Raw genomic sequence first — 24,901 nt, forward strand, 5'->3', positions numbered from 1 at the left:
TAAAAACTAAATAAAATCAATGTTTGGTGTGACCACCCTTCGCCTTTAAAACTACATCAATTCTCTTAGGTACACTGTCCTGCAGTTTTATAAGAAAATCGGCTGGTAGGTTGTTCCAAGCATTTTGGAGAACTTGCCACAGTTCTAAAATACAAAAATGTATCTGTAAAATTTCATTTTTTGGGAAATTAATGTTTGGAAATCTCAAATTTGCTCTTTTCTACTGACACACTAATGCAGAAAACAAAAAAAAATAAACATCTAAGACCAAATATGCACTATATATTATATTTAAATTTAAATATTTTTATATTATATTATATTTAAAAATTTACAGTGCCTAAGACTTTTGCACAGTACTGTATATATATATATATATATATATATATATATATATATATATATATATATATATATATATATGTATAAGTCATTCATCAGTAATTGTTAAACTTCAAAAGCCCGCTCTCAGTTTAAATCGGTGGGGAAGCACTTGAGACACAACGCCGATGTCTCCCCTTCGGGTGGACTGCAAGGGCTGAGTGTGGTTAAATGGTGGCCTAAAGCCTGGATATGTAAGGTGACTTTCTTTTCATGGTTTTATACCCTCTCCTGAGAGAACGGATAATGAGTTCAATGATGATGATGAGGATAATGATGGTGATGGATTGCATGGAGAGCTTTAATCTGAGGGCTGTTTTACAGTGATGGGGGGTGGGGGGGCGGGGGTGGACATTACCTTCAACTGCCTTGAATGTGTACAGGCCACAAGGGAGGAGGGAGGCATAAGCTATTCAGCCTGGGGATATTTTTATGAGTAAATGGAGAGAACCACGTAGAGAATTGGGAGGACTCAGGGGAACCCCTGTTCTCTTCATGGACAGTGTCTTAGCATCTTCTCTTGCATTCTCATACAGATCCCTGTCTCTTCGCTGGTTTCCTTCGTGGAGGCGCTGGAGGTGGGCTACAGCAAGCACAAGAACCCGTACCACAACCTGACCCATGCTGCTGATGTCACACAGACTGCACACTTTCTCATGCTCCACACAGGCGTCATGGTACGATCCTTTCCAACGTCTGGTATTGCACTTCAACCGTTGGCTCATTTTAGCTTGGAACCTTCAGTATGGCATTTAATATATACAATGATGCTTTGCTTCAGTACTGCTTATACTAGAGCCTTAGTACAGTATGTGCACTGTCTATACAGTGTGTGAGTCACTCTGGAAAAGTCAGAAAGGCAGAATGTAAATATCCTCCAATGCTTCATATTGTAACATACCAGTGAATATGCAGTGCTGGTTCATCTTTTCGGTGATTAAAACTTTACCCTTTGAACCAATTATGTCTGAAACTTTCTGAGTTTTATTGTTTATGACACCGCATATTTCAGTTATTCCCCATGCTGTTGCATGTGTTGTCATTTTGTAAAATGTTCTTAGTCGTTAACATTTGTCTCCAAGCATTGGCTCACTGAACTGGAAATCCTAGCCATGGTGTTTGCAGCTGCAATCCATGACTTTGAGCACACTGGGACCACCAATAACTTTCACATCCAGACCAGGTGAGAGGTGCTATTATAGTGCAATGGCTGAAATGACTGTTCAAGTCTTACAGTATATGTAATATTGTTTAAGTTAAGTTTAAAGGTCCAATATGTCTGTGCTTCTACCACATGGATACATGTTGTGTGGTGTACATGTGAGGTACATGTGGGTAAATGTGGGTGTACTTTGCCCCAAAGCACAGAAAAGTATTGAGCTTAACATTCACAGCACATACAGGCTGTTCATAATCCAGTAGCTGGGACTACTTTGCTGGTCTTCTTCCAACTTGTTGCCCATAGAGGAAAAACACTGTTACCACAGGAGATATTCCAAGAAAGACTTTCAGCCAGGAGATGGATGGCTGACTGAGTGTGGAGTGTTACTATTTCTAAGCCTTTTTGCTTTAATTGCAGCCAAAAAAATCAATGTTATTATTTACTGTCAGCAGTTAACTTGAGCATCTGACCTCAATTTCAGACTAAAAAAATGTAACTGTTCCTATTTTACCCGTTTACATCCTCATTCTTCATCTGAGGAAGTACTAAATCGCCTTCTGTTCTCCTTTTCTCTTCACTGGGGGACCTCTGTTTGAACAAGCACTTAAAATAGAGTCCGATACTAATGTATCTTGCTGCTTATTGCAGGGCTTACTTCAAACTGCAATGGAAAATGAAAGAAAAGAAAACGTCACCGTTGAAAAGTACTGCTTAAAAAAATCAATGAGGCTCAAAGCCTCTTTCAGCTCTGGCAGTTGTGTGCCAAGCAGAGAGGGGAAGTCCAGGGTGCAGGAAGTACAAGTCCTGCCATGTGTTTCTTCCACTTGAATTCAGACAGCTGATTTTACTAATTAGGTCTACCTCCTGGCTAAAGAATTGTGGTAATTAGCAGATCCAGGTGATTGGAACAAAATACTGGGGAGGAATTTTATTTTTGATTTTCCACTTCCACCTGTTGCCAAGTGCAATTGTGTAATCTAATATGATCTTATCTTTGCGAGGTTCCTCTCGTAATTATGCTTTTTTTGTGCAGGTCAGAAGTGGCTATTCTTTACAATGATCGCTCCGTCCTGGAAAACCACCATGTAAGTGCTGCCTACAGGCTTATGCAAGAGGACGAGATGAACATCCTGGTTAACCTGTCGAAAGATGACTGGCGGTAAGAGGCCCTGAAAATCCAGAATGTTACACTAGGCGCGGCATGTGGGAAAGCTCCTAACCAGCTCTGTCTGCCTACCTACAAGCCTGTAGTATGACTTGTGTGCAGATTGTGTGTCTGCAAGATGGAGGCGTGTGCTTTAGGTAGTCTGACCCCTGTTGTTTGGGTCTGTTGAATGGAGTGTGTGTTTTAGATGGTCTAGGCCCTGTTGTTTGGGTCTGTTGAATGGGGGTGTGTTTTAGATGGTCTAGGCCCTGTTGTTTGGGTCTGTTGAATGGGGGTGTGTTTTAGATGGTCGAGGCTCTGTTGTTTGGTTTTGTTGAATGGGGTGTGTGTTTTAGATGGTCTAGACTCTGTTGTTTGGGTTTGTTGAATGGGGTGTGTGTTTTAGGCAGTCTGAGCCCTGTTGTTTGGGCCTGTAGAATAGTGTGTGTGTGTTTACCATCTCTGACTCTCTCCTGGCATCTGTAGAGAGCTGCGGTCCTTGGTCATTGAGATGGTCATGAGCACGGACATGTCCTGCCATTTCCAGCAGATCAAGACCATGAGGAACAACCTTCAGCAACCGGAGGGGTGAGTGGACGGCCGGCCCCCTTGGCCGCTGTGCCTCTCTTGCCAATCCTAGACCCACCTATGGCCACGTCCTCCGCATTGTCCCCTGGCCCGTTGACCTCAGGCCACTGCGTAGCTCTATCGCCATATCCCCCTCATCTCTGCTCAGACCTTCCGCCCCTCCCCGCTCTGTTCCATGTGCCCGTATCTGCGTCGGTGTCGGCTGATGCGATGTTGTCTGTGGTTGACAGAATAGACAAGGCTAAAGCCCTATCTCTGATGCTGCATGCAGCCGACATCAGCCACCCCGCTAAGACCTGGCCTCTGCACTACCGCTGGACCCAAGCCCTGATGGAGGAGTTCTTCCGACAGGTACCGTACACAGCTATCTCAGCCTGAATACTGGAGATTCAGTTCAGGACAACTGCAGGTGTACCCTTGAGAAAGGTTCCTGAGTTGCTTCAGTACATACTGTTTACAGCTTTATTAATGGACAAGGCATCAACATTTAAACTGTTTAAATGCCCATAATTAAGGGTGTTTGTCTTGTTGATGAATTGTAATAATTATATAATCAATAATAAAATGCAATAAATATAATGGTGATACTGACTGCTCTTTTATGTGTGAAAAAGTGCAAAAGGAAACACCTGGCAACAGTTAACACCTGTCAGTCATCCGTTAACTTGCTTTTGCACTGCCTGAAAATGGGGGACTCAACACAAAAACAGCCGTGTCTGTAAAATGGTAAAACATACAGCTGTACTTTTGTCTCATATTCATCTTTTAATCTCAAATCCAAATGCCTTATGCATATAGCAACAATAGCAATTTTCACTGTACAGTTAGCATACTTTTGGGGGGTACTGTATAAATAGTATTTTAAAAATATATTACTATGCTATGTGAATCTGAGTTAAACCCCAGAATTTGCCAATGTGTTTGCAGGGAGACAAGGAGGCCGAGCTGGGGTTACCATTCTCCCCTCTCTGTGATCGCAAGGCAACAATGATTGCACAGTCACAGATAGGTGAGATTCACAGTTTGACTGTTTCCTGTTAATGTAACAGGATTTAGGAAATGTTGTCATTTATTAGTTGAACGGCTAAAAAAGTATGTTAGTGCCCTCTTCTGGACTTGTGTGATATTGCATTCTGATTTTTTTTCATATTTGTTGTTAGTGTGGACTCTCAGAAAAACGTTCTGTTTAAGACATTTGGTTAAAAACAGAAACAAAAATCAAACAGTTTTTTAAAATTTATTTTTAAAATCCATAGGGTTTTCTGATATGCAAATTAATTTATTTTCTTTCAGGGTTTATTGACTTCATCGTTGAACCGACTTTCTCTGTTTTGATCGACTCAACAGAGAAGATTATTACTCCTCTTATAGAGGAAGCCTTAAAATCAGGGGACAGAAGTGTATTTCGATCCAGGTATGGCCCCAATAGCAGTGTTTGCAATTCATTTACAGTACTTCATGTAAACATTAGGTTACATTCAAAATAAAGTCTTTGACTTTGTGGTATCTTGTATTTTTGATGCTACACATGGTTTTGTCTAAAAATAATAATAAAATTGACTATTTGTCACCTCTGAGAGAGGACACAGTATGTATGACACCACATAAAACCAGGGGCTGCATTGTATCAAAAAGGTTCCCAGTGACTGCTGCCAACATGCTGAATTGTAGTGTGCAGTGTGCATTGGTACAACATAGCACCTTTTACACATGTTTATACTTTAAGATATTCATTAAATGGCAGTGATTGTTTATTAATCTAAAATGAAAGGACAGTCTCTGGATGGCCACTATGCTCTGTGTTGCAGCTTGGCTGGCAGTGGCTCAGGAACAGTAGTGGAGTCCGTACAGAGATCGAACACTGAGCAGGGCGCTCCCACAGACTACTCCCTGTCCAGCATCAACCTGAAACAAGTCCGCCACTCACTGGCCGAGGTCATCCAACACAACAAAGAGCGCTGGAAGGAGCTAGCGGTCCAAGGTGCCTGTGAACCTCGCCACGTCTGGGGCTTTCTCCATAATGAAGTCCTCCAGTGGTTCCCAGACTTTCCCAGGCCACATCTTACGTACAGAGAAAATTAACATTCAGTGTCTCATCATTTCTTTGAATATTGTGTCATCTAACATATAATCCTATATTGAATTCTGAAATATTTTTGACACATGTAAACAGATGCTAAACATGATTTAGTCAGTTCTTGTATTCACTTGTTCTCATGACCCATGATTATCTGCCCATGAGCTGGTTCATAGTTATGGGTTTTTCTCCTGTCTGTATTCAGAAAAGCCTGCATGAAGGCTGACAGCCATGTTATGGTGGGTTTTTTGTCACTAGAGCTGGCGAGCAAACAGCTGGAGTCCTGTGCCCGGGAGGAGAAGGGGACAGACGCCAGGGCCGAAGATCGCCCACTGAAAGGGGTCACGTTGACACGGACCAACTTTGAGGTGCAGAGCGAGTCAAAGTCCCTGAATGAACTGAACAGCACCGGTTCCAATAACTCTTCCCAGAATTCCCTGTCCCCGTCTGCGGAGGAGGAGTGTGTCGGCTCATCGCCGTCCAGCTCGGACGCACAGACACACAGCTCTGAGCAGCTACCATGGAACGGTAATGCCCCTCTTACCTGCAAACATTGCTTGAATTGGGAAAAGAAAGTGCAGTGACTCACCTTTAATTTGTGCTCTCAGCAAAACCGCAGACGAAAACAGGCAGCCATATTAAATGCTTATATTATACAAATAATTCATTACTTATGTTACCAATGTTTCCCGCAGTATCAGGTATGGCCATTTACTAATTGATACAAAATATATCTGCTTCAAAAATCTCTTGGAGAATGTAAGACCATTGTTGCAATGCGTCATACCATCCATTTTGAAATTTTAGACTGACCCATTATACTACCAATATTCCTGCCACTTTTGAATCAACAATTAAAACGTGTTTTTCAAGAGGCAATTGCTGATTTTGTATTCTCTTCTTGGTGTGGCAGTGGCTAATAGTCCTGTCCTCCCCAGCATTCTGCCTTTTGTTCAGCTTTCCCATCTTATGTTGACTAGATTCCTGGCACAATAAATGAATGAATAAGTGAATGGCTCAGGAATAACATAATCCCAAATGTTTATTACAAATTGAACAGTAGCTTGTGGCTAAGTCGTATGACGCAAGCACTCAATCGCATTGCAATCTGGGAAATTGCATGTGTGATTAAGGATGTTACAAACTACAGTTTATGACTGATGCTGTTCGTGCAGCGCACCCGTAATTAGAAAATGCAGTGGGACTCACTGAAAAGTGGCGGTACTGCATCGCAGACTGCTGCAGCCCAATTGAACCACTGACCTTTACACATACAGCACTGTGCTCGCGTGACTGTTCATTCTGTACATGGTGTGCTTCGCTGCACAAAGGTGTACGGTATATGTTCATTGTGATTCTTTCATTAGGAATATTACTTCTTGTTGTGATGGTATGGTTGACCATGTCCAGCTGTAAAAGCAGTGTGTTGGTGTGTGATGTGACTGGTGTGTTGGTGTGTGATGTGACTAGTGTGTTGGTACATGATGTGACCGGCGTCTTTGTGTGATGTGACCGGTGTGTCAGTGTGATGTGACCAGTGTCCTGGTGTGATGTGACTGTTGCGTTGGTGTATGATACGACTGGTGTGTTGGTGTGTGATGTGACTGGTGTGCTGGTACATGATGTGACCGGTGTCTCGGTGTGATGTGACTGTTGCGTTGGTGTATGATACGACTGGTGTGTTGGTGTGTGATGCGACTGTTACTGCACCTGTAACCGGTTTGTGATGTGTTCCCAGGAGAGAGACCAGAGCCAGGCCAGTAAGAGGATGCTCAAAGCCCTTTATTCCCACTGCCACAACTCTGCTTCCCAGATATGATTCGTTTGTTTTGTAAATTTCAGTTTAATGCATTATTTATTAAAGATGGGGTTCTGCTCCCCTATGCACCACAGTGCACTGTCTCTTCCTTCCTTCACAAACATGAGTGTAATAAAGAGCAAAAAGTCTAAAAAGCCAATCCATAAAGCCAATTGTGGCAGGAGTTGATTATTCTTTTGCGACTGGCAGTGCTGTAACTCTCAGAGAACACCTTTTTCCACACAACAGCAAACAGAGGCGGTTTGGGATTAGGTGTAAATACATGTACAATATTAAAGGGTAAGCATAGCAGACATGATGAGAGCAGGAGGCTTATTGACTGGGATTGTGTGTTCGTCGAGGGTGATGCAATTGCTCTACTTTCCCTTGCCTCCTGTTACAATTCCATAAAGATTTATTTAAAAAAGATAAACTTTTATATCTGAGTTTGAGTTTTTGTGTTTGAGGCTGCAGAGGTTCAGTTCACGTGTTACTGCTGAATTCTGAGCACTTGAGTATTCTACCCCCAAGCTTCCTCTGTGACTTTAATTTTAATATATGGTTAGGGACAATAAGGTCTTTCCTCTTTCCTCATCTGAGTTCAAGGTTCATGGGAAACTGAAATAGGTCAAATGTATCTCTGGTTCAACAATGTGCAAGACTGACTACAGATCATTCAGACTATTTAAATCTGTTGGGCAAGCAAACTATGGAATGCGTATGGCTCAAATGATGAAATACTGTTTGACTTTCCTGTTGTCCTCAGGTTAAAGAAGGCCCTTTCTGAGTTTATCTATGAAAACCCGCAAATTTCATTTTTTCTGCACAAAATTCAATGACTTAACAAAATAAAAAAAGTTAAGCATCACATATTACAGTAAATAATATCTATTATAATATGTGTTTTGTTAAGTTACAACTAAGTGGGTTAGACTGAATAAATATAGCCTCTTTGGACTATGAAGTTGGAAAATTTGGTTATTATTTGTTGATGAGTGACTGGTTGTTAAAATTTTGAGTAGAATATATTTTGAGTTTAAAATTCAGTGAAGAGGCCTCATCATAGGGGGGCTTTGAGGGTGGGTAATTTTTGACCCTTGACCCTGTGGACATGGGGTGTATACATTATATGAAGAATACACAAGGGTTAAAGATTTTCCATGGGATAGCATGAGGATTCAGATGAACAACCATTCCCTTGTGGACAATCAATCACCGACTCACACAAGAATAAAGGCACACAAGAATATGCTTGTTTTGCTTGTCCAACTGCCAGTCTTTAAACCCTTCTGATGGGTTGTCCTCAGTTCTTTTCCTTTGGAGTCCTTGTGCTCTTTGAAATCTATTTGGTTTAGATTAGGATGTGAGCCTTCATCCACACTAAGCTCCTGATTCAAGTCCTGCTTGATGAAATAGCAGTTATATTGTGATATATTTCTTATTTATTTTTCAAGACTTGCAAATTGTGAGAATGCCTGGTGAGCTGGAAGAGCCAGAAATATGGTGAGAAAATGTTGGTTTCACAATATGGCAGCAGTAGAATCCCTTGTCACCATGTAACAAAGAACATGGTTCAAATTATTATCAACTAATAATTAGTGATAATTACTCCCCTAGTTCACAGATGAAAGGGGAATGAACTTTATTTCTAATGGTTCTAGAAGCACACAGGGAAGTTACATGCGGAAATCTCAGCAATCAAAAGTATAGATTTTTCAAAGACTCCTAGAGACCATGGCAAAACAGTTCATTCTCTCTAATTAAATACATTATGCTCTGTGAATTAATATCCACTTGTGTACAGTGTGTACTCCCTCAAATGCACATGCATGCATACTTCTTATTCTCAAAGTTTGTATCAGAGACTTATAATTCACAATAAATACACAATGATGTTTGTAAGAACAAATATTTATTTATGTTAAGACTGACATTTATTCTGACACAGAGTTTATGAGGTACCACAGATCTGTAAAAATGACCATCATTTGGGAGTACTACAGGTATACAGATCAAAAAATACCTGAAACTTTCGTCCAACATTAATCATTCATACTAGCCACGCAAATCCATTTCTTAAATAAAGATTTTGAGATATTGTCAAAAACGTTAAGAACTGAACAAAAACTATTCAGACATGTATGTTGAAGATCTATAAATTGAGCGACAATTTTCTTAGAACTTTTTGATGGTGATAACATATTAACACAAAAAAGGATTAAGATAGTCAAAAGCTTGAAATAGTGGAACACTATTGCTATCTTAGCAAAGATTACACACTGCAGCCACCTGTCTAGGCACAGACAAATGTATTGATCCAATATATTGATCTACTGATGCATCAAATAAGAAAAACAAATCCACAGTCTTGCTTCTTCAACAGCAGAAACCAGGGGATTTCCTGAAAAACTCTAGAGAAATCACTCCTATGAAAAACCAAAATGTAAAAAGTTAATATTTACAAATCATGAAATAAAATATGGCTTAATAATAAAATAATAAAAATAATAAATTATAAAATGACAAGCTGAAACATGATGGTCAGGAGAGGCACTTGCTTAAAGTCACAGGTTGTCATGAGCTGACTATGTCCTAGTGGCAGGACATAACTGACTTCATCCCACCAGAAGTGAGGCTGGTTTAAATCTATCCAGGCTGCTTGGGTTATTGCTTTATTCCCAGTTCTTTTCAACAAAGAAGCTACCAGTTTTAATAAAATAAAATAAAAGTGGAGAGGTCAGTGTACTGAAATTAAAGGCATTTTTAAATTTGTATTTGCCTCCAGATCTTTGTGTCATTTTGTTACATAATTACTTTTATTACTTAATTGTTTAAGCTGCAAAAACATTAAACCTGTCATCTCTTTGGTGCTAACACTCTCTCAACAGCTGACACGGTACACTGAAAAACATGTCACAGTGGTTTAACTTAAAGTAACGAGTGACCTGGCAGCATTAAACTGTTGAATTAGGCAAATAACGCATCTTCAGTTTTTCATACTACTTCTGTATGACCTGTATGAAGAAGTATGAAGAACTGAAGATTTGTTGTTCACCTAACTCAATATTTTAAGGCAGCCAGGTTTCTCATTATTTCAAGTAGAGTCACCTTGAAATGTTTACAGTGTACTGTGTCGGTGGTAGGGCGTAAAATATCTGGACAAATAGATCAGATGAGTGCTTGTGCTTCATTTGTTCATAATTCTAAAATGTTGAGAAAAAGGGAAAAGTGCTAAATACTGTCCATTCACTGAAAAAAAATATTATTCTTACCTTTTAATCTAGAAAGGTTTTCTGTTGTATCTAAAGGAAGACTAATTTAACGTAATAAACTTTCAGACGCAGACAGCAAGTATGCTATTTTTATTTTACTGCAACTACCCATCAAATATAACATAGTTTACCAGTCTGCATTCAGTAGCAGTTTGTATTTAGTTTGCAAATTGTAGCACAGAACAGCACAATGTGTTTGTTCACATTCATATATTTATCTTAAATGTCATATACAAATTAATGAATGTAGTAAAAGTCCCATTCCTGGTGTCTCCTGTATTTTCCAGTGAGAAGGGGCTAGTTTCAGGAAGGAACTTCAAAACTTTCCAAGCTTTTGTCTGGTGGGGGGAGCACATTAACTGAATCCCAAAGCTCCTTCTCAGCCATCTAAAGTGCTACATAGCACTCTGTTTTATTCAATTTCTTTCTAATGCACATTACGGGCTATGCCAAAACCATTAATGTTCCAGCAAGTGATATCTTCTCTGTAGTGGTCAGTTGTGTTCAGGACCCTGATTAGAGACAGAATTGAGCCTTGCTCAGTTGTATTGACTGCCTATGAAAAGCATTTTCCACATGCATTTATAAGAAATCACTGCCAGCGTTCCCTCTAGAAAAGACCATTCTTTTTTTCCACAGACTTGACTGAAAATTAAATTGGAGAGGTTTGAATAATGCAATTAAGGCCATTTTATTACATTTTATTGAGTTTGGCTCCAGGCTTTCCTTTGTGGTATTCTATTATTACTTAAACTGAAAATATATTACTGTTGATAGTCTAATCTATTGCCTGCCCATTATTTTAAATGATCAATTGCAATAATGCAGATTAGCTCTCTAACAACCTTGGTTTTCATCAGGGGCTCCACAGACCCCTGGGGGTCCCTGAAGGTACAGTAGGGCCAGACTTGATATGAAATTATTACATAATATATATGGGGAAATATTTCAAAATATTTTTTTAAATAAAAATAAATGATAATAATAATAATAATAATAATAATAATAATAATAATAATAATAATAACAGTAATTTTACTCATAAAGGGGCTTCCCTGAATATATTTGAGCCTGAGTGGGGGCCCCTGGATCAAAAAAGATTGAAGACCCCTGCTTTAGAAGAATGAATAATTCACATGATTGTGAATCATGATGCTGGATACCAGGAAACAGAGACAAGGGTATGGTTTCATAACCAAGACATGTATTGATAATGAGCCCCTCTGAGACCCCCTCTCTCCCCCAGTTTCCTTTTCCACTCATGTACCTGAAGCTGAATCCCCAAATCTGAAATGGGCCCCTGAGCCCTCTCTACGGATTTGTGTCTTTTTCCTGCTCTTCCACACCTTCTTCCTCTTCAGGGAATGATTCTCTCTGGGTCCTTAGCAGCTTCGTCCCTGCAAAGATACACCTGTCAACGGGTCTTGTGTATACAAGCTTATTTTGTACCAAATGAAAATGAATTGGCTAAGTTAAATGCACTGCAGTTGCCTTTTCATTTTCACATTAGTGACTCATGAAAAAGGAGAAAGCAGAAAGGGCAGATTTTATCACTGATTGGATTTTTAAATCTGGTCCAGATTTACTTTGAATCACCTTCCCTTTTTGCTTTGGTTTTTCATTTTCAGTTAGTAGGGAAACTGAAAGCACCACCTCCCCCCCCATGCACACACCCTTTCTCCCTTTTGTGTAGTCCCTGTAGTGTTGAACCATGAGGAAACTGGCAGGAAACAGTCATTCAATCCTTTGATCCGTGACCACATGACCCCTCTGATATATGACATGTCAAAACTTGACCTCGTAATATGCGCTGTCTGACTGGTTGACTCCAGGTCAGCTGACAGCTGGCCTTCCACCTGACCATCTGGACTCACAGAGATCAGGTGGCAGGCGTTCTTTCCCCCTGAGGCGCAGCGGAGTTGCACTAAAGGACCGAATGGCTCTGAATGGCAAAGCTGCTGGCTAGAGCTACTGGACTAAACCCACTCTCTCTAAATGTCCTTATACACAGTGCATTTGTAGGCGGTGTTCTCGCTGTTGACATTTGCTCCAATCACATCCGGTCTGCTTATGATCCCAGCCCTGACCTGATACCAGGATCCACCCCCCGGTCAGCTGACTGACCACAGCATCATGCCTTGTGATGTTCTGACGTCTGAGCCAGAATGCTGGCATCTGAACAGACAAGGCTGCATTTGAGCTCCCACAGATGCGGTGTCATTATGTATATCACATATCTAACCCATGTAAAAACATCCATGAATGAATTTCCATTACTTGTCAGTCTATCTTGGTATGCCTTCCCCCCCCCCCTTAACGGTTGTGGTGATACTTCTAGACACTTGAAGTAGCAAGAGGAATATGTTTATTTCTCAACATAAAATTTGAAAAAACACTGAATGTCTGCTCAAAGAGCAGGAATAGACTGATGAACAGTATTTACAGCCTATTAGTAGTCATTTTAGAGTAATGAAGTGTGATATATTACCTTAATGGTTATTCACATTTGGAAAGCTGTGTGCTGTGATGTGAATCTGACCAATGCAATTAGGTTCAGTATTATTATGTGAGCACTTCCAGGGATTTCTAACACTGTAACGGTCTGGTGTATGAATTAACAGACACTGTTGTCTTCGCCCTTAAGAATATTTAATCCTATTCTGAGTAATTGTCGTCTCTGTGGTGGTTGCTCAGCGTGACACTTTGACCTATTATGTAAGTGGATCAACACAACAGCGGTGCCAGAATGTAACTGTGTGAGGTCATGAGCATTCACATTATTAGTGGCACCATTTTGAGGCAACTTATTCTCAATTTTATGTAAAGAGGATATGCATTTTTTTTTTTTTTTTTTTTACAAATAGATGATAGTTTGGTTCCAGAACCAGAACAATATGAGCTGGAGGTGGAAGAGTCTGGGTAGAGCCCTACCTGGATTGAAGGGATGTGAGTGCTGATAGGGAGTGTCTTTGCGCCTGGGCGGGTTTCCTGACCGCGTTTCGGAGCACCTGTCTGAGTGGGGCTGCGAGTGTGGGGTGCGGCGGTCACCTCCCCTCTCATCCCGTGCTCCGTGGGCCTCTGCCCACTCCCTGCCTGCGGGAGCCATACCATCAGAGATCCGTCATCAGCGGGAGAAGCCTGACAACGAGAGGGCCCCGGACACCCACCAGTGTACCCCTGTTCTCCCCATAGTGGCATGAACACTCCAGGGAGACAGAAGACGCGCTGGATAAGACAGCATCTGCTAAATGCCTAAAATGTAAATGCGACTATCGGATAACAAAGAAAAACCCACAGTTTACCCAGTTCTTTCCCTAGCTGCTCACAGGGGCATAAGACTGAGTTTGACATAGGGAGGACACATTTGCTCCCAGCCTCCCACCCACCCCCACAATAACTATTATAGTTTGTGGAAAAGAGCCAGCTATGAATTTTAAAGATGTAGACACAGCCTAGCCTCATCCATTCTCACCTGCAAGAGCTGGCTTTGTTGTTTCTTTCTTGTTCTGTATGTATATGACAAATCTCCTAGTGAGTAATAGGATAATAGTAGATAACCTCAAGAGAGCACAATAATAAAAGTATTAAGTTTAATCAACCTAATTAAACCTTATTTAACACTATGATATTTGAATGTGTGAATGTTACGTCCCTGTGTGTTCCTGTGCGTGCGTGTCTCTCTCTCTTACTCTCTCCCTCTCTAGCTCTCTCCAGAAACCACTGCCATTCACCATTCCTATCCCCTTCATAATCATCCTGCTGGTCCCTGCCTACCTTCCACCAATCCAATGACGACGCCCGATTTCAATTGCCTGCCGGCCATCCTGTATTCTGTTGTTGCCATTTCTCTCCGCTATTTTCCCTTACTGTGTTAAATCGTTGGTTATCTGTATTGTTACTTTGTGTTAATCCCTGATAGTGAATTGTAAGTAGTGTACCTGTTTCCCTTGTTTTACCCTGTTTTTACCTTTTCATTTGTCCGCTGCACTGAAGCAGTGAGACAGGTAAAACAGAGGCCTGTACTCCCCACATAGAATTACTGGGTCTTACTGCATAGACACACTACACTAGGAGTGGTTGCCACCTTCTGTATTTATGTTTGTTAGCTAGAGTAGTTAGGTAGGCAATTGATTTGAATGTCTCTAGGTAGGTAGTGTTCCACAACTTTTTGGTTAAAGCTAGTTTTGTTGAGTTTTGTTACTTTATTTGGCAACACTCAGGTTCCCAATCCTTGGTTGTGTGCGTTTGTAAATATTGTACATACTATTTATAGCCTGTGACTTATCTACACTGTTGCCACTAGTTATCACTATTATTAAGTAAACACTTTTTCCACTGTACTTTTTTGTGAATTGTTTATTCTTGTCACACCGCTCATCGAAATTCATCATTCTTTCCTTTCCCTGGACATTCACTTTTTCTATTTAATGTTGCGCACCCCATCTGCCATACCCCTAGACAGCCAGGTTGGAATGTAATAGTGAATTAAATACATCACAAACATTTTGTTTTTAGATGCATGACTAAATGCATACATAAGAAATTTGTAATAAATATGTCTTACACAGAGCGTGGGGTGCAGATGAGGCATCCCAACTGAACAAGGTTGAAAAAGAGCTACAGTACCCCACATCCACCCCAACACCCCCCCACTACTCTACCCATCCAAACCCTCTGCTGACACATATGGATCTAATGTATCAAATAATCTATCAAATTATTTACATTGTCAGAAAAAATGGCATAGAGAAAGACAGAAATCTGATAATGCCGCCTGCACAACCTGTGCAACATCCTGCATACGTATAAATGTTCAGTCCATTTGCGAGTGCAGCACACAATGCAAATCAGGCAAACTAAAACAGCCTTCCCCAAGAACTTAAAAGAGCATGGTTGGCAACGTCGCACAGATGATGATTAGTGGACTGGTTATGTGAAGTCGCTTTGGCAGATCAATAGGAAAGCCAACTGTGAGCCAGACTGAATCGGCTACTGCTAGATGTAACCATAGCAACAGGTTATAATGGTTGATTCACAAAACTGATAGCCAACGTTAAATATGCAGCTAAAAAGCACTTTAATCAGGGCTTTGTCTTAGTTGGAACACATTGCATCTAGCTGAGCATTTTTGTAGTCATTGGTGCAGTAATTATTAGGTTTGAAAATATACTTCATGGCCAAAAGTATGTAGAAACCTGACATCCAACACCTCTTTAAAAATTATGGGCATTAATATGGGGTTGGTCCACCCTTTGCTGCTATAACATCCTCCACTCTTCAAGTAAGGCTTTATACTAGATCACAGAGCACTGCTGCAGGAAATTGCTCTCTTTCAGCCAGAAGAACATTAGTGAGGTCGGGCAAAAATTATTGATTGGGCGATTAGGCCTGGCTTACAGTTGGCTTTCCTATTGACCCCAAATGTGTTGGATGGGGCTGAGGTCAGGGCTCTCTGCAGGCCAGTCAAGTTCTTCCACACTGTTTTTCACAAAAACATTTCAATATGGACCTCACTGTGTGCTCAGGGACATTGTCATGCTGAAACAGGAAAGGGCCTTCCCCAAACTGCTGGTGAAGCACAGCATCGTCAAGAATATGATTGTAGGCTGTAGCATTAAAATTTGCCTTCACTGGAATTAAGGGCCTTGCCTAAATCATAAAAAATATAGTGTATATATATATATATATATATATATATATATATACACACACACACACACATACACACACACAGGTGACAAATTAAAGGAGAAACCAATATAAAGTGTCTTAGTATGGTGTTGGGCCACCACGAGCCACCAGAACAGCTTCAATGGCATAGACTCTGCAAGTCTCTGGAACTCTACTGGAGGGAACACCATTCTTCTTCCCTCATTTGGTGTTTTAATGATGGTGGTGGAGATCGCTATCTAACACGTCGGTCCTAAATCTCCCATAGGTGTTCATCTGCGTTGAGATCTGGTGACCGCGAAGGCCATAGCATATGATTCACATCATTTACATACTCAAACCATTCAGTGACCCCTCGTGCCCTGTGCATGAGGGCATTGTCATCCTGGAAGACACCACTCCCATCAGGATAGAAATGTTTCATCATAGGATAAAGGAGATCATTTAGAATAACTTTGTACTGATTTGCAGTGATTCTTCCCTCTTAGGGGACAAGTGACCCAGACCAGAAAAATTCCCCCCACAGCATAACAGAGCCACCGAACCCCTTCACTGTAGAGGTCAAGCATTCAGGCCTGTACCATTCTCTTGGTGTAGGCCACACATGCAGATTGGTTGGTTGAATGCTTTGACTTGACTTTTAATTTTTTGTTGTTTGTGTAACCTTTGTTGAGACCATCAAGCAGCTTTCCTGCCTGGAGTTAGAGAGGAACTTCATGGCTGTCCAATATGTAATTTCAAATCGGGAGCTGCGAATCGGGAGCCAACTTCAGCGTCGTACATCCTCAGTGGTTTGGTGGCGTGTTTGGGCATGGCTGTCTCGTGGTGGAGCATTTGTAGTGCCAGGTCTACCACATGCGTTTGCAAGTGTTTCAATAAATGTGTCACAGTCTAAAAGTGTTTGGACAAGTTCTCTGGCTCTGTCAGCCATTGCGTACCATTAAAAAATAAGGGCGAAGCACGTTCACCACAGAGCATACAGTAGCTGAAATTTTAAAAGTTCGTTCAGAAACAGCACGGCTCACATTAACAAACCCGGGCAAACCCCAGGAAGACCCATAAGAAGCGGACCAAATATGCGCCTGTATTAAAATCGGAGAGCATTTCACTGTCTCACTTGTTATATTCACATCAAAATTCTTACAGAATATAATAATATAATTTTCAGTCTCAATCCAATTAAAAATTAATCTGGATTGCACTGATTATGTCTTAATAAAGACCCAATGGAATGCCCAAATATATGCCTGTTCCGAATAATATATATATCGGTTTCAATGTATATATATCAGAAATTATGTATATATATCGGTTTTGATGTATATATATATATATATATCAAGAATGATGTATATATATCACAGTTCAATGTATATCTATCAAGAAAGATGTATATATATCAGACTTCATTAAATATTTCCTGTTTGGCCCCTCATATATATGTATATATATATATATATATATACATATATACACCATGTACATGCACACCTATCTAGCACTGGGTTTTACCTTCCAGAACTTCCAGAATTATATTTGGCATGGATTCAACAATGTCCTAAGAACTCAGGGATTCCGGGTCAGGTACACCGGTTACATAACACAGTTCCTGCAGAGTTTTTGGTGACACATTCATGCTGCGAACCACCCATTCCATGTCATCCCAAAGGTGCTCTATTGGACAGAGATCTAGGGACTGTGTTGGCCATTGAAGTAAACATAAGTCACAGTTGTGTTCATGGAATCAGCTAGAGATTATGTGTGGTTTGTGACATTATCCTGTTGGAAGTATGGACTTTGGCCATAAAGGGATGCATATGGTCAGAAATAGCCTGACCTAAAATGTGCTGTGCTACTCAAGTGATGTTCATTTGGTATTAAGGGGCCTAATGTGTGCCAAAAAAACATGCCCCACACCATTACACCACCAACAGCGACTGCACCATTGACACAAGACTGGATGGATCCCATGGATTCATGCTGTTTATGCCAAATGGCATAAATGTTTATGGCAATGTTTTTTCCAATCTTCAGTCATCCAGTTTTGATGATCACAAGAACAATGTTGCCTCATCCTCTTGTTCTTAGCTGACTGGAGTGGAACTGGGAGTGGTCTCTGCTTCAAGATTTTACATTCTCTTTTTTGCATTCAGAGATGCCTCTCTGCACATCATTATTGTAAACAGCTGTAATTTAAGCATGTGTGGCCTTCCTGTTAATTTGAACAAGTCAGCCCATTCTCCCCTGACCCCTCTAATTAACAAGATGTTTTTTTTCCTCAGAATTGCAGTTCACTGGAGGATTTTTGTCGTTGCATCATTCTCTGTGAACTCTAGAGATTTAGACTTTTCATTGTTTTTACGTTACGACTACAATGTGTTTGTTAGTGTAATTAATGTAGGTAGTTTTATGAACTTAAAGGATTTTCCTGTCCACTTTAGTGTTTCATATAGTGCTCCTGCTAGTTTGTACTTGTCAGATGGTCTGCTTAAAAAATTATCTTGCAATACCAGAGACTAGCTGTAATACTGGTTGAAGACTTTAATTGTGTTCACCTTGGGATGTGGTATCATAAGGTTGGCATGTAAAATCCACACAAAATCAATGGTCACTGGACATTTTACCACAGGACTATTACAAAATGACTACAGAAATTACTGTGGCTTGACAAAAAGAATATGAAAAATTGCCATATGAATAGAATACAACAGGAAAAGCACAAGGCTCCCACAGGATTACCACAGGAAAAGCACATAAATACTACTGAAATATTATATAAATACCACAGTAATACCACACCATTGCCACAGAAACGTGGTACAGTACCACAGAACTCGTGGTAAATCTATCAAAAAACCACACCTCAGAGTACCACGGGAATACCACAGTACCGTATCGCAGGAACACAATCATAATTACAGGAAACTACCACAGGTGCTTCCTACACCCCTGGCCGCTGATATAGATTTACGTACCATACATCTGACTGTAAGTCTTACACATGAACTGTTGAAATTCATGCCATTTTTGCAGGAAACATCGGACACCACACAGGGAACTAATCATATTTTTCATATATTCACATGGTTTCTAATTTGCCATAATTTGTCCTGCATGCATTTTAATTGCATGCTGTTCAATGTCATTGAAAAGTTCTCATAAAACAATCAATTCATAGCCTAATTGTTATTCACCATATACTGCATATCCAATTGTAGATTAGTTTGTATTGTAAATATAAAGACTAAAAATGAAGAAGACATTACATTGATAGCTCCATAAATAGCGCTGAAGCATAAACTATCCAAAAAAGCAGGTAACCACCTTTTCAGGTAAGATGAGGATACCATCTGTTCAATAATAAGTGGCTGCCTATAAATAAATATATCAGTGAAAATATGTCACTGTATACCCTGCTTAGTGAATGTAATGATTGGCATTCATCTCGTTTGTTCATTGGCTGACGGTTTTGAGTGCTATTCATGCTTCCTTCTTGCCTAGCAACACAATAATAAACAGATGGTATCATTGTCTCACCTACATAAGTTGCTTATATTTAAAAAGATGAATACATTTGTAAAACTCACCAAACAATGACACACAACATGTATGTATGCCAAGAACAACCAACTATATATATATATTTTAAAGCCATTCCAGGCACACTTTAATGTGTTACCAAACTTCCTTTAATCAAATTTGCAATATCATTCAAATTATGATAACCAACTCTGCTATATTACAAATACCACACCCCCTCTAATGCAAAACTGTATTCAAAAATCTTAATTATACATATATAAACAGGAAACAACTCTTCTAGGTATATACAAAGAAGATCACATACAGTACACAAGATAATAGGTCACAGTCATGCCTGGGTCAAATTCTTATTTAAAATGCTTAAACCCTTTCGAGAGAAATAAATGATGTGCATTGTAGACAAGAGACACCTAAATACACCTCTATTTGGGACAACATTTTTCAGTCTGTTTTGTATACTTTCAGGGATTTTGGGGATCTTTTGAAAATTTTCTGGGGCTTGTATCACGAAACAGGATTAGTAAGTTAGATTGATAACTGCACTGAGTAAAACCAGAGGTGAAAAGTCCAAGGGCCAGAAAGTAAAAGTTCTGCCATGAGTTTCTTCCACCCATAAACTCAGCCAGCTGATTACACTGATTAGTTCTACCTCCGGGCAGGAGAACTGTGCTAATTAGCAAATACAGGTGATTGGAACAAAATTCTAGGGGAGAACTTTTAACTTTCTGAACCTGGATGTTCCACCTCTGAGAAAAACCCAGAACAGGGCAGTGTCCAAATCAGACTCCTAACTACTGTGTCCTCAAAGTATGTATTGTCCACTAAGAATAGTCATAGGAGTGTCATAAATCAACCCACACCTGTGTACTTTACACTCCAATTCAGTTAGGGGTGACAATTAGCCGAAGCTATTCTGTATACAGTGTGATGTCAGTTTAACTGCATTTCAAATTCAAATTTCTTGCTGCCATCTGTGTTTGTTTACTGATGAAATACAAAGTCAAGCTGTTTGTCACATATAAGGAACCAAAGTGTTCATTTATGCTCCTGAATATTGGTGGCGTCCAAATCAGCGCACCTGCCTACTATGGAGTACATTTGTTCAGTACACTGGATGAGAAAGTTGTAAAGTAGACAAAATTTTTCCTAAATATATAGTGTACTTAAAATCCTAGGATGATATACTTATTTCCGGAGCTTTGTAGAGCATATTTCGGAGCGTATGTTTCAGGAAGCAAACAAACATTTTGGGCCCATAAATATGACGTGCAGCCTCACTTTAAAAATGAGGCACAGCTTCAATGACGTTTTCCTTCAATGACAACGACACCTGAGCAAGTATGGAACATCTTACAACACTTCCACAGTACAGTAGGAAAACAGTGTGGAGGACATTTTTTGCATACTGCCCATCACGTACTAAAACATAACACTGAACAGTATGTGGTATGCTTAGTAGACAGTGCATACACTGTATATTGAGGACACAATATTTATAAAGCTGACTCGGACACAGCCATACTTAGCGAAAACACAGAAATAACTATTTCATCCAGGTATTTTTCAGAAATTTTGTGTACTTAACAGCTTTTAAAAAAAAGTATACTCAACTAGAATATTTATTAGTATGCAGGTCTGCTGATTTGATCATGGTCCAGCTCTTTGTACTTCAGTCCATGTTGCAGATTTGGGAAGGCTCTGAATTTTATTCAGTGCAATTAGTTTAATACAGTTAGTTAGCCAATTAACTCAGTAGTACTGCGTTGTGATACAAGCCCATGGTCTATGAAGTGTTTAAGCATTTCAGATATGTATTTGACACAGGTCTTTTCTATGTCACAGATATTGATGTTATCTGGATTCTGTAGTTAATTGGAAATTAGCTGCAAGGGAGCCTGGGGCATTTGAGAAGCCTCCACAGGCTGCCTGTGATGACACCCTTTTTCAATTTCTTTTAAAGGGATCATGCACCACTGATGTGAAGATGCCCTGTCAGTTTCCTCTAGTTTTTAATTACTCATTTAAATTTGATACATACATGCATCTCCTCAGAAGGAGCAAATTTGCCTCAAGGACTCATAAAGTCCATCATATTGGATTTTTCAACATACAGTATATTCAAATATTTTGCTAAATAGTTAAATGACTGTTTGACGTATTGACATGCAACTAAATTGCATTCCAAAAAAATAAAAAATAAAAAATCACAGCTCTATTCATTGGCAGTAAGCAGAATTTTCATTTGCCATTGATTTTCACCAAAAATTATAATAATAAAGTGGAGTGAGTTGTCACAACATAACTTGTTATTCACATTGCAAGCCACATCAAGACTCCACCACGATAGCATTGGAACACTCAATAGGGCTGTTAGGCCATTACATATGCATAATATTTCTATGAATATCTACCAAATTTATAAGAATGTTTGCAGGTCTGATATTTTGTCAAAAGATGACTAAATGGCATACCAGTCAAACTGACCTATATGGATGTGCTCATTCAAATTATTGTAATTAATTCCAGACACATCCTGTTGGCTTGAGATCTTGTCAGAATAGTGATACCCACCATTCTGAACAAGACAAAATGTCAATGCTGTTGCTATCTTAATACATTTATAAACTAGAGCTAATTGAACCATGAACCTTTAAGCTAAGAGCATGCATATATGCATACAATCTTCTCATGAGTGATAGAGATTGACAGCCATTTTCCCCTCACACATTGCAGAATGGACTTTAAACTGTGAAGGGAAAGGTGTTTCAAAAACATGGCAGCCAGGAATAAATCAGCTAAGAGGAATAATTTCCTCCTACACTGATTCAGCAACTGCTTTTCAGTTCAACAGAATCATTAGTAATTATTTTAGTCAATGCCATAGGACTATAGATACATTACATAACCGATTTACAATAAAAACTCATAGTGCTTTAGTGGCAATTTTTCGTTCTTAGAAAGGTTTAGACATGCACAAACATACACACACACACACACACACACACATCACTGTTAATTACGTGCAGCACTTGCGCCATATTACTACTCCTAATATAAACATTTTATTTTGACTGAAATAAAACTTTTTAAATGCATAAATATAAAAAGTTTGTTCAGAGGGCATTAATACGGTCCAAGCACTCTCATTCATATGAAAATCTATACCTTACTTATAATTTATTCCAAAATTAGGAATGTTCAATTCATTGTATTAATATCCTCCATCAATTCAGGAGTGTGCGGATTAGCACACAAGCCCTGTGAAACACAAGTAGCCAGGAACTCTATCTTTCGTCCTGGATGACTGCATATGTAGAGGATGCTTTCAGTTCATATTATATCTTTAAATGTATAGAGTATCTCCTTGAAAGCACCATGCGAGGGCATGTCAATGTGGTTGTAAGAAAACAACCATGTCATCATATTAAAGTAAATTTGGAAGAGCTCAACTCCAAAGCAGCAACTGAGCTTCTGTGCTTATTTTTGCTTTTCTTTCTTTCCATTCTTCAGTATAGGGATGGTGTATACATGTGTTGTATGTGAATTTTGTTAGGAGGACAACAATGAGGGTAGTTTGACCTTTTAGAATGAAACATCTGGGTGCTCAGCTTCTTAAACAAATGCTTTTATGCCACTGTAATCACGTATCACTTGCCACATTCATTTTTCAACCTGCAATCTTTAGTGAAAACCACTCAGGGAAAATGGATCAGGTAATTAAATAAAGGTTCGTTCCTATAATTTAGCAATCAATGTCAGTATATAGATACGTATTTTTAAAATAATGTTTTCAGTTTTATTACATTTAGTTTCACAGAAGAACAACATTCCATATACAGACAAAATGCACCGCAAGGCTACTCTTTGATATACCACAGAAAAAAATTGTATTTTAGATCTGGAAAACTATATTCAAGAATGAAATTAAGTATGTCATCGAGCCGTGCTAAAGAAAATGTGATTGTTATATCTTATTTCATTAAAACAAAAATGATAGAAGTCTGATTTGAGTAACTGGAAACCAGATGTACAGCAGAAATGTGAATGTTGAAGAACTGGTCCAATAGATGTGACTGCAGTGAGGAGTTTGGTCAGGGAGTGGATGTCAGCAACAACAGACTGGCCTGGATATGCAAGACTATCGAGAGACAGACGAAGGACTCGGTAGGGCTTCCTGCGGACTCTCTGACTGCTCTCCTGTATTAATATTAATAATAATAATAATAATAATAATAATAATAATAATAAGGAAAATGAAGAAAAACAATAAAAATAATTTAAAAAACAAATAATAATTATAATGGAAAATTATCAAAATGTTCAGAAAGAGAGCAAGAGAGAGTGTGTGTGAGAGAGAGAGAGAGAGAGAAAGAGTGAGAGAGAGAGAGATGATGCATGTTAGGCAACCTTAGTTTACAAAACCATTAGTATAAAGTCAATCATAGAATATATTTGCTCCAGTACATGTCCAGAAAAAGGCTTCACAACTAGCTGAGTAGACAAGATGTTCCACACATGCAGGTGGAATCCAAACAATTAGCACTTGGCCTATCAGTTCCACAGAGTCAGACACGACACCAAGCCAATTCATGATTCGGTAATTTGGTTTGGTTATTATTTGTCAGATTGCATGCATTCAAATAATTTTTGAGAGGTGCAGCTGGACCTCTTTCTAGCTTGCTTGAACTACAAACTAGGGTGGTGTCCAAATCAGCCTCCTAATGATCTCCTAACGTTCTCAAATTATCTAAGCATGCTGAAGATTGTTTCGTGCATATTTTTAGTACGCAAAGGGCAGTATGCAAAAAATATCCTTCATACTATTTTCCGACCATACTGAAGTGTCGTAAGACTTTACGATCTTGCACCATGCTCACATGTCGTTGTTGTTGAAGGAAAATGTCAGCGAAGCTGCAACTTGTTTTTAAAGCAACGCTCCACATCATATTAATGAATCTTGGTTTCTGCTTGTTACATCTTGAAAAGTATGCTCCTGAATATACTCAGCAAAAAAAGAAAACTCAGAAATAAATATATCATCCTGGGATTTAAGGACACTACATTTAGAGAAAATTTGCATACTTAATAACTTTCTCATCCAGTGTTTGTAACATGTATCTATAGTCAATATTAGGCAAGGGTGCTGATTCGGACACGGCCTTCTGTAATGCATTCAAAACGAACTAAATTCATGTTTCTGGGTCAAAAAAAACTTTCATTGGTGCCACAGATATCAGTGGTAAAGTGGCTTTATTTCAAAATATAT

At 39.4% G+C, this 24,901-nt stretch overlaps 2 protein-coding genes across 6 annotated transcripts in view; one reads left to right on the forward strand and one right to left on the reverse strand.

Annotated features, from left to right (window-relative positions):
• Window positions 1-7,244, forward strand: part of pde1a (phosphodiesterase 1A, calmodulin-dependent) — a 50,998-nt gene extending 43,754 nt beyond the window's left edge. For both annotated transcript variants that reach the window (XM_035411597.1, XM_035411598.1), the window contains 10 exons: window positions 918-1,058; window positions 1,464-1,564; window positions 2,577-2,702; window positions 3,174-3,275; window positions 3,506-3,626; window positions 4,203-4,284; window positions 4,569-4,689; window positions 5,084-5,256; window positions 5,611-5,880; window positions 7,091-7,244. In XM_035411597.1, the coding sequence (XP_035267488.1) occupies window positions 918-1,058; window positions 1,464-1,564; window positions 2,577-2,702; window positions 3,174-3,275; window positions 3,506-3,626; window positions 4,203-4,284; window positions 4,569-4,689; window positions 5,084-5,256; window positions 5,611-5,880; window positions 7,091-7,116 (1,263 nt within the window). In that variant the 3' untranslated portion in view covers window positions 7,117-7,244. The remainder of the gene's footprint in view (window positions 1-917; window positions 1,059-1,463; window positions 1,565-2,576; window positions 2,703-3,173; window positions 3,276-3,505; window positions 3,627-4,202; window positions 4,285-4,568; window positions 4,690-5,083; window positions 5,257-5,610; window positions 5,881-7,090) is intronic.
• A 1,799-nt stretch (window positions 7,245-9,043) lies between these two features.
• The window catches only part of ppp1r1c (protein phosphatase 1, regulatory (inhibitor) subunit 1C), a 31,581-nt gene continuing 15,723 nt past the window's right edge, over window positions 9,044-24,901 (reverse strand). For 2 of the 4 annotated variants that reach the window (XM_035407496.1, XM_035407494.1), the window contains exons 6-8: window positions 13,354-13,515; window positions 11,690-11,819; window positions 9,044-9,576 (exon numbers count right to left, since the gene is read on the reverse strand). In XM_035407496.1, the coding sequence (XP_035263387.1) occupies window positions 11,734-11,819; window positions 13,354-13,515 (248 nt within the window). In that variant the 3' untranslated portion in view covers window positions 9,044-9,576; window positions 11,690-11,733. Of the gene's footprint in view, window positions 9,577-11,689; window positions 11,820-13,353; window positions 13,516-17,520; window positions 23,833-24,901 lie in introns of those variants that run through there. The other 2 variants (XM_035407497.1, XM_035407498.1) reach the window with 2 other exon arrangements.

This window comes from Anguilla anguilla, chromosome 3 (genome assembly GCF_013347855.1).
Source record: "Anguilla anguilla isolate fAngAng1 chromosome 3, fAngAng1.pri, whole genome shotgun sequence".
NCBI lineage: Eukaryota > Metazoa > Chordata > Actinopteri > Anguilliformes > Anguillidae > Anguilla > Anguilla anguilla.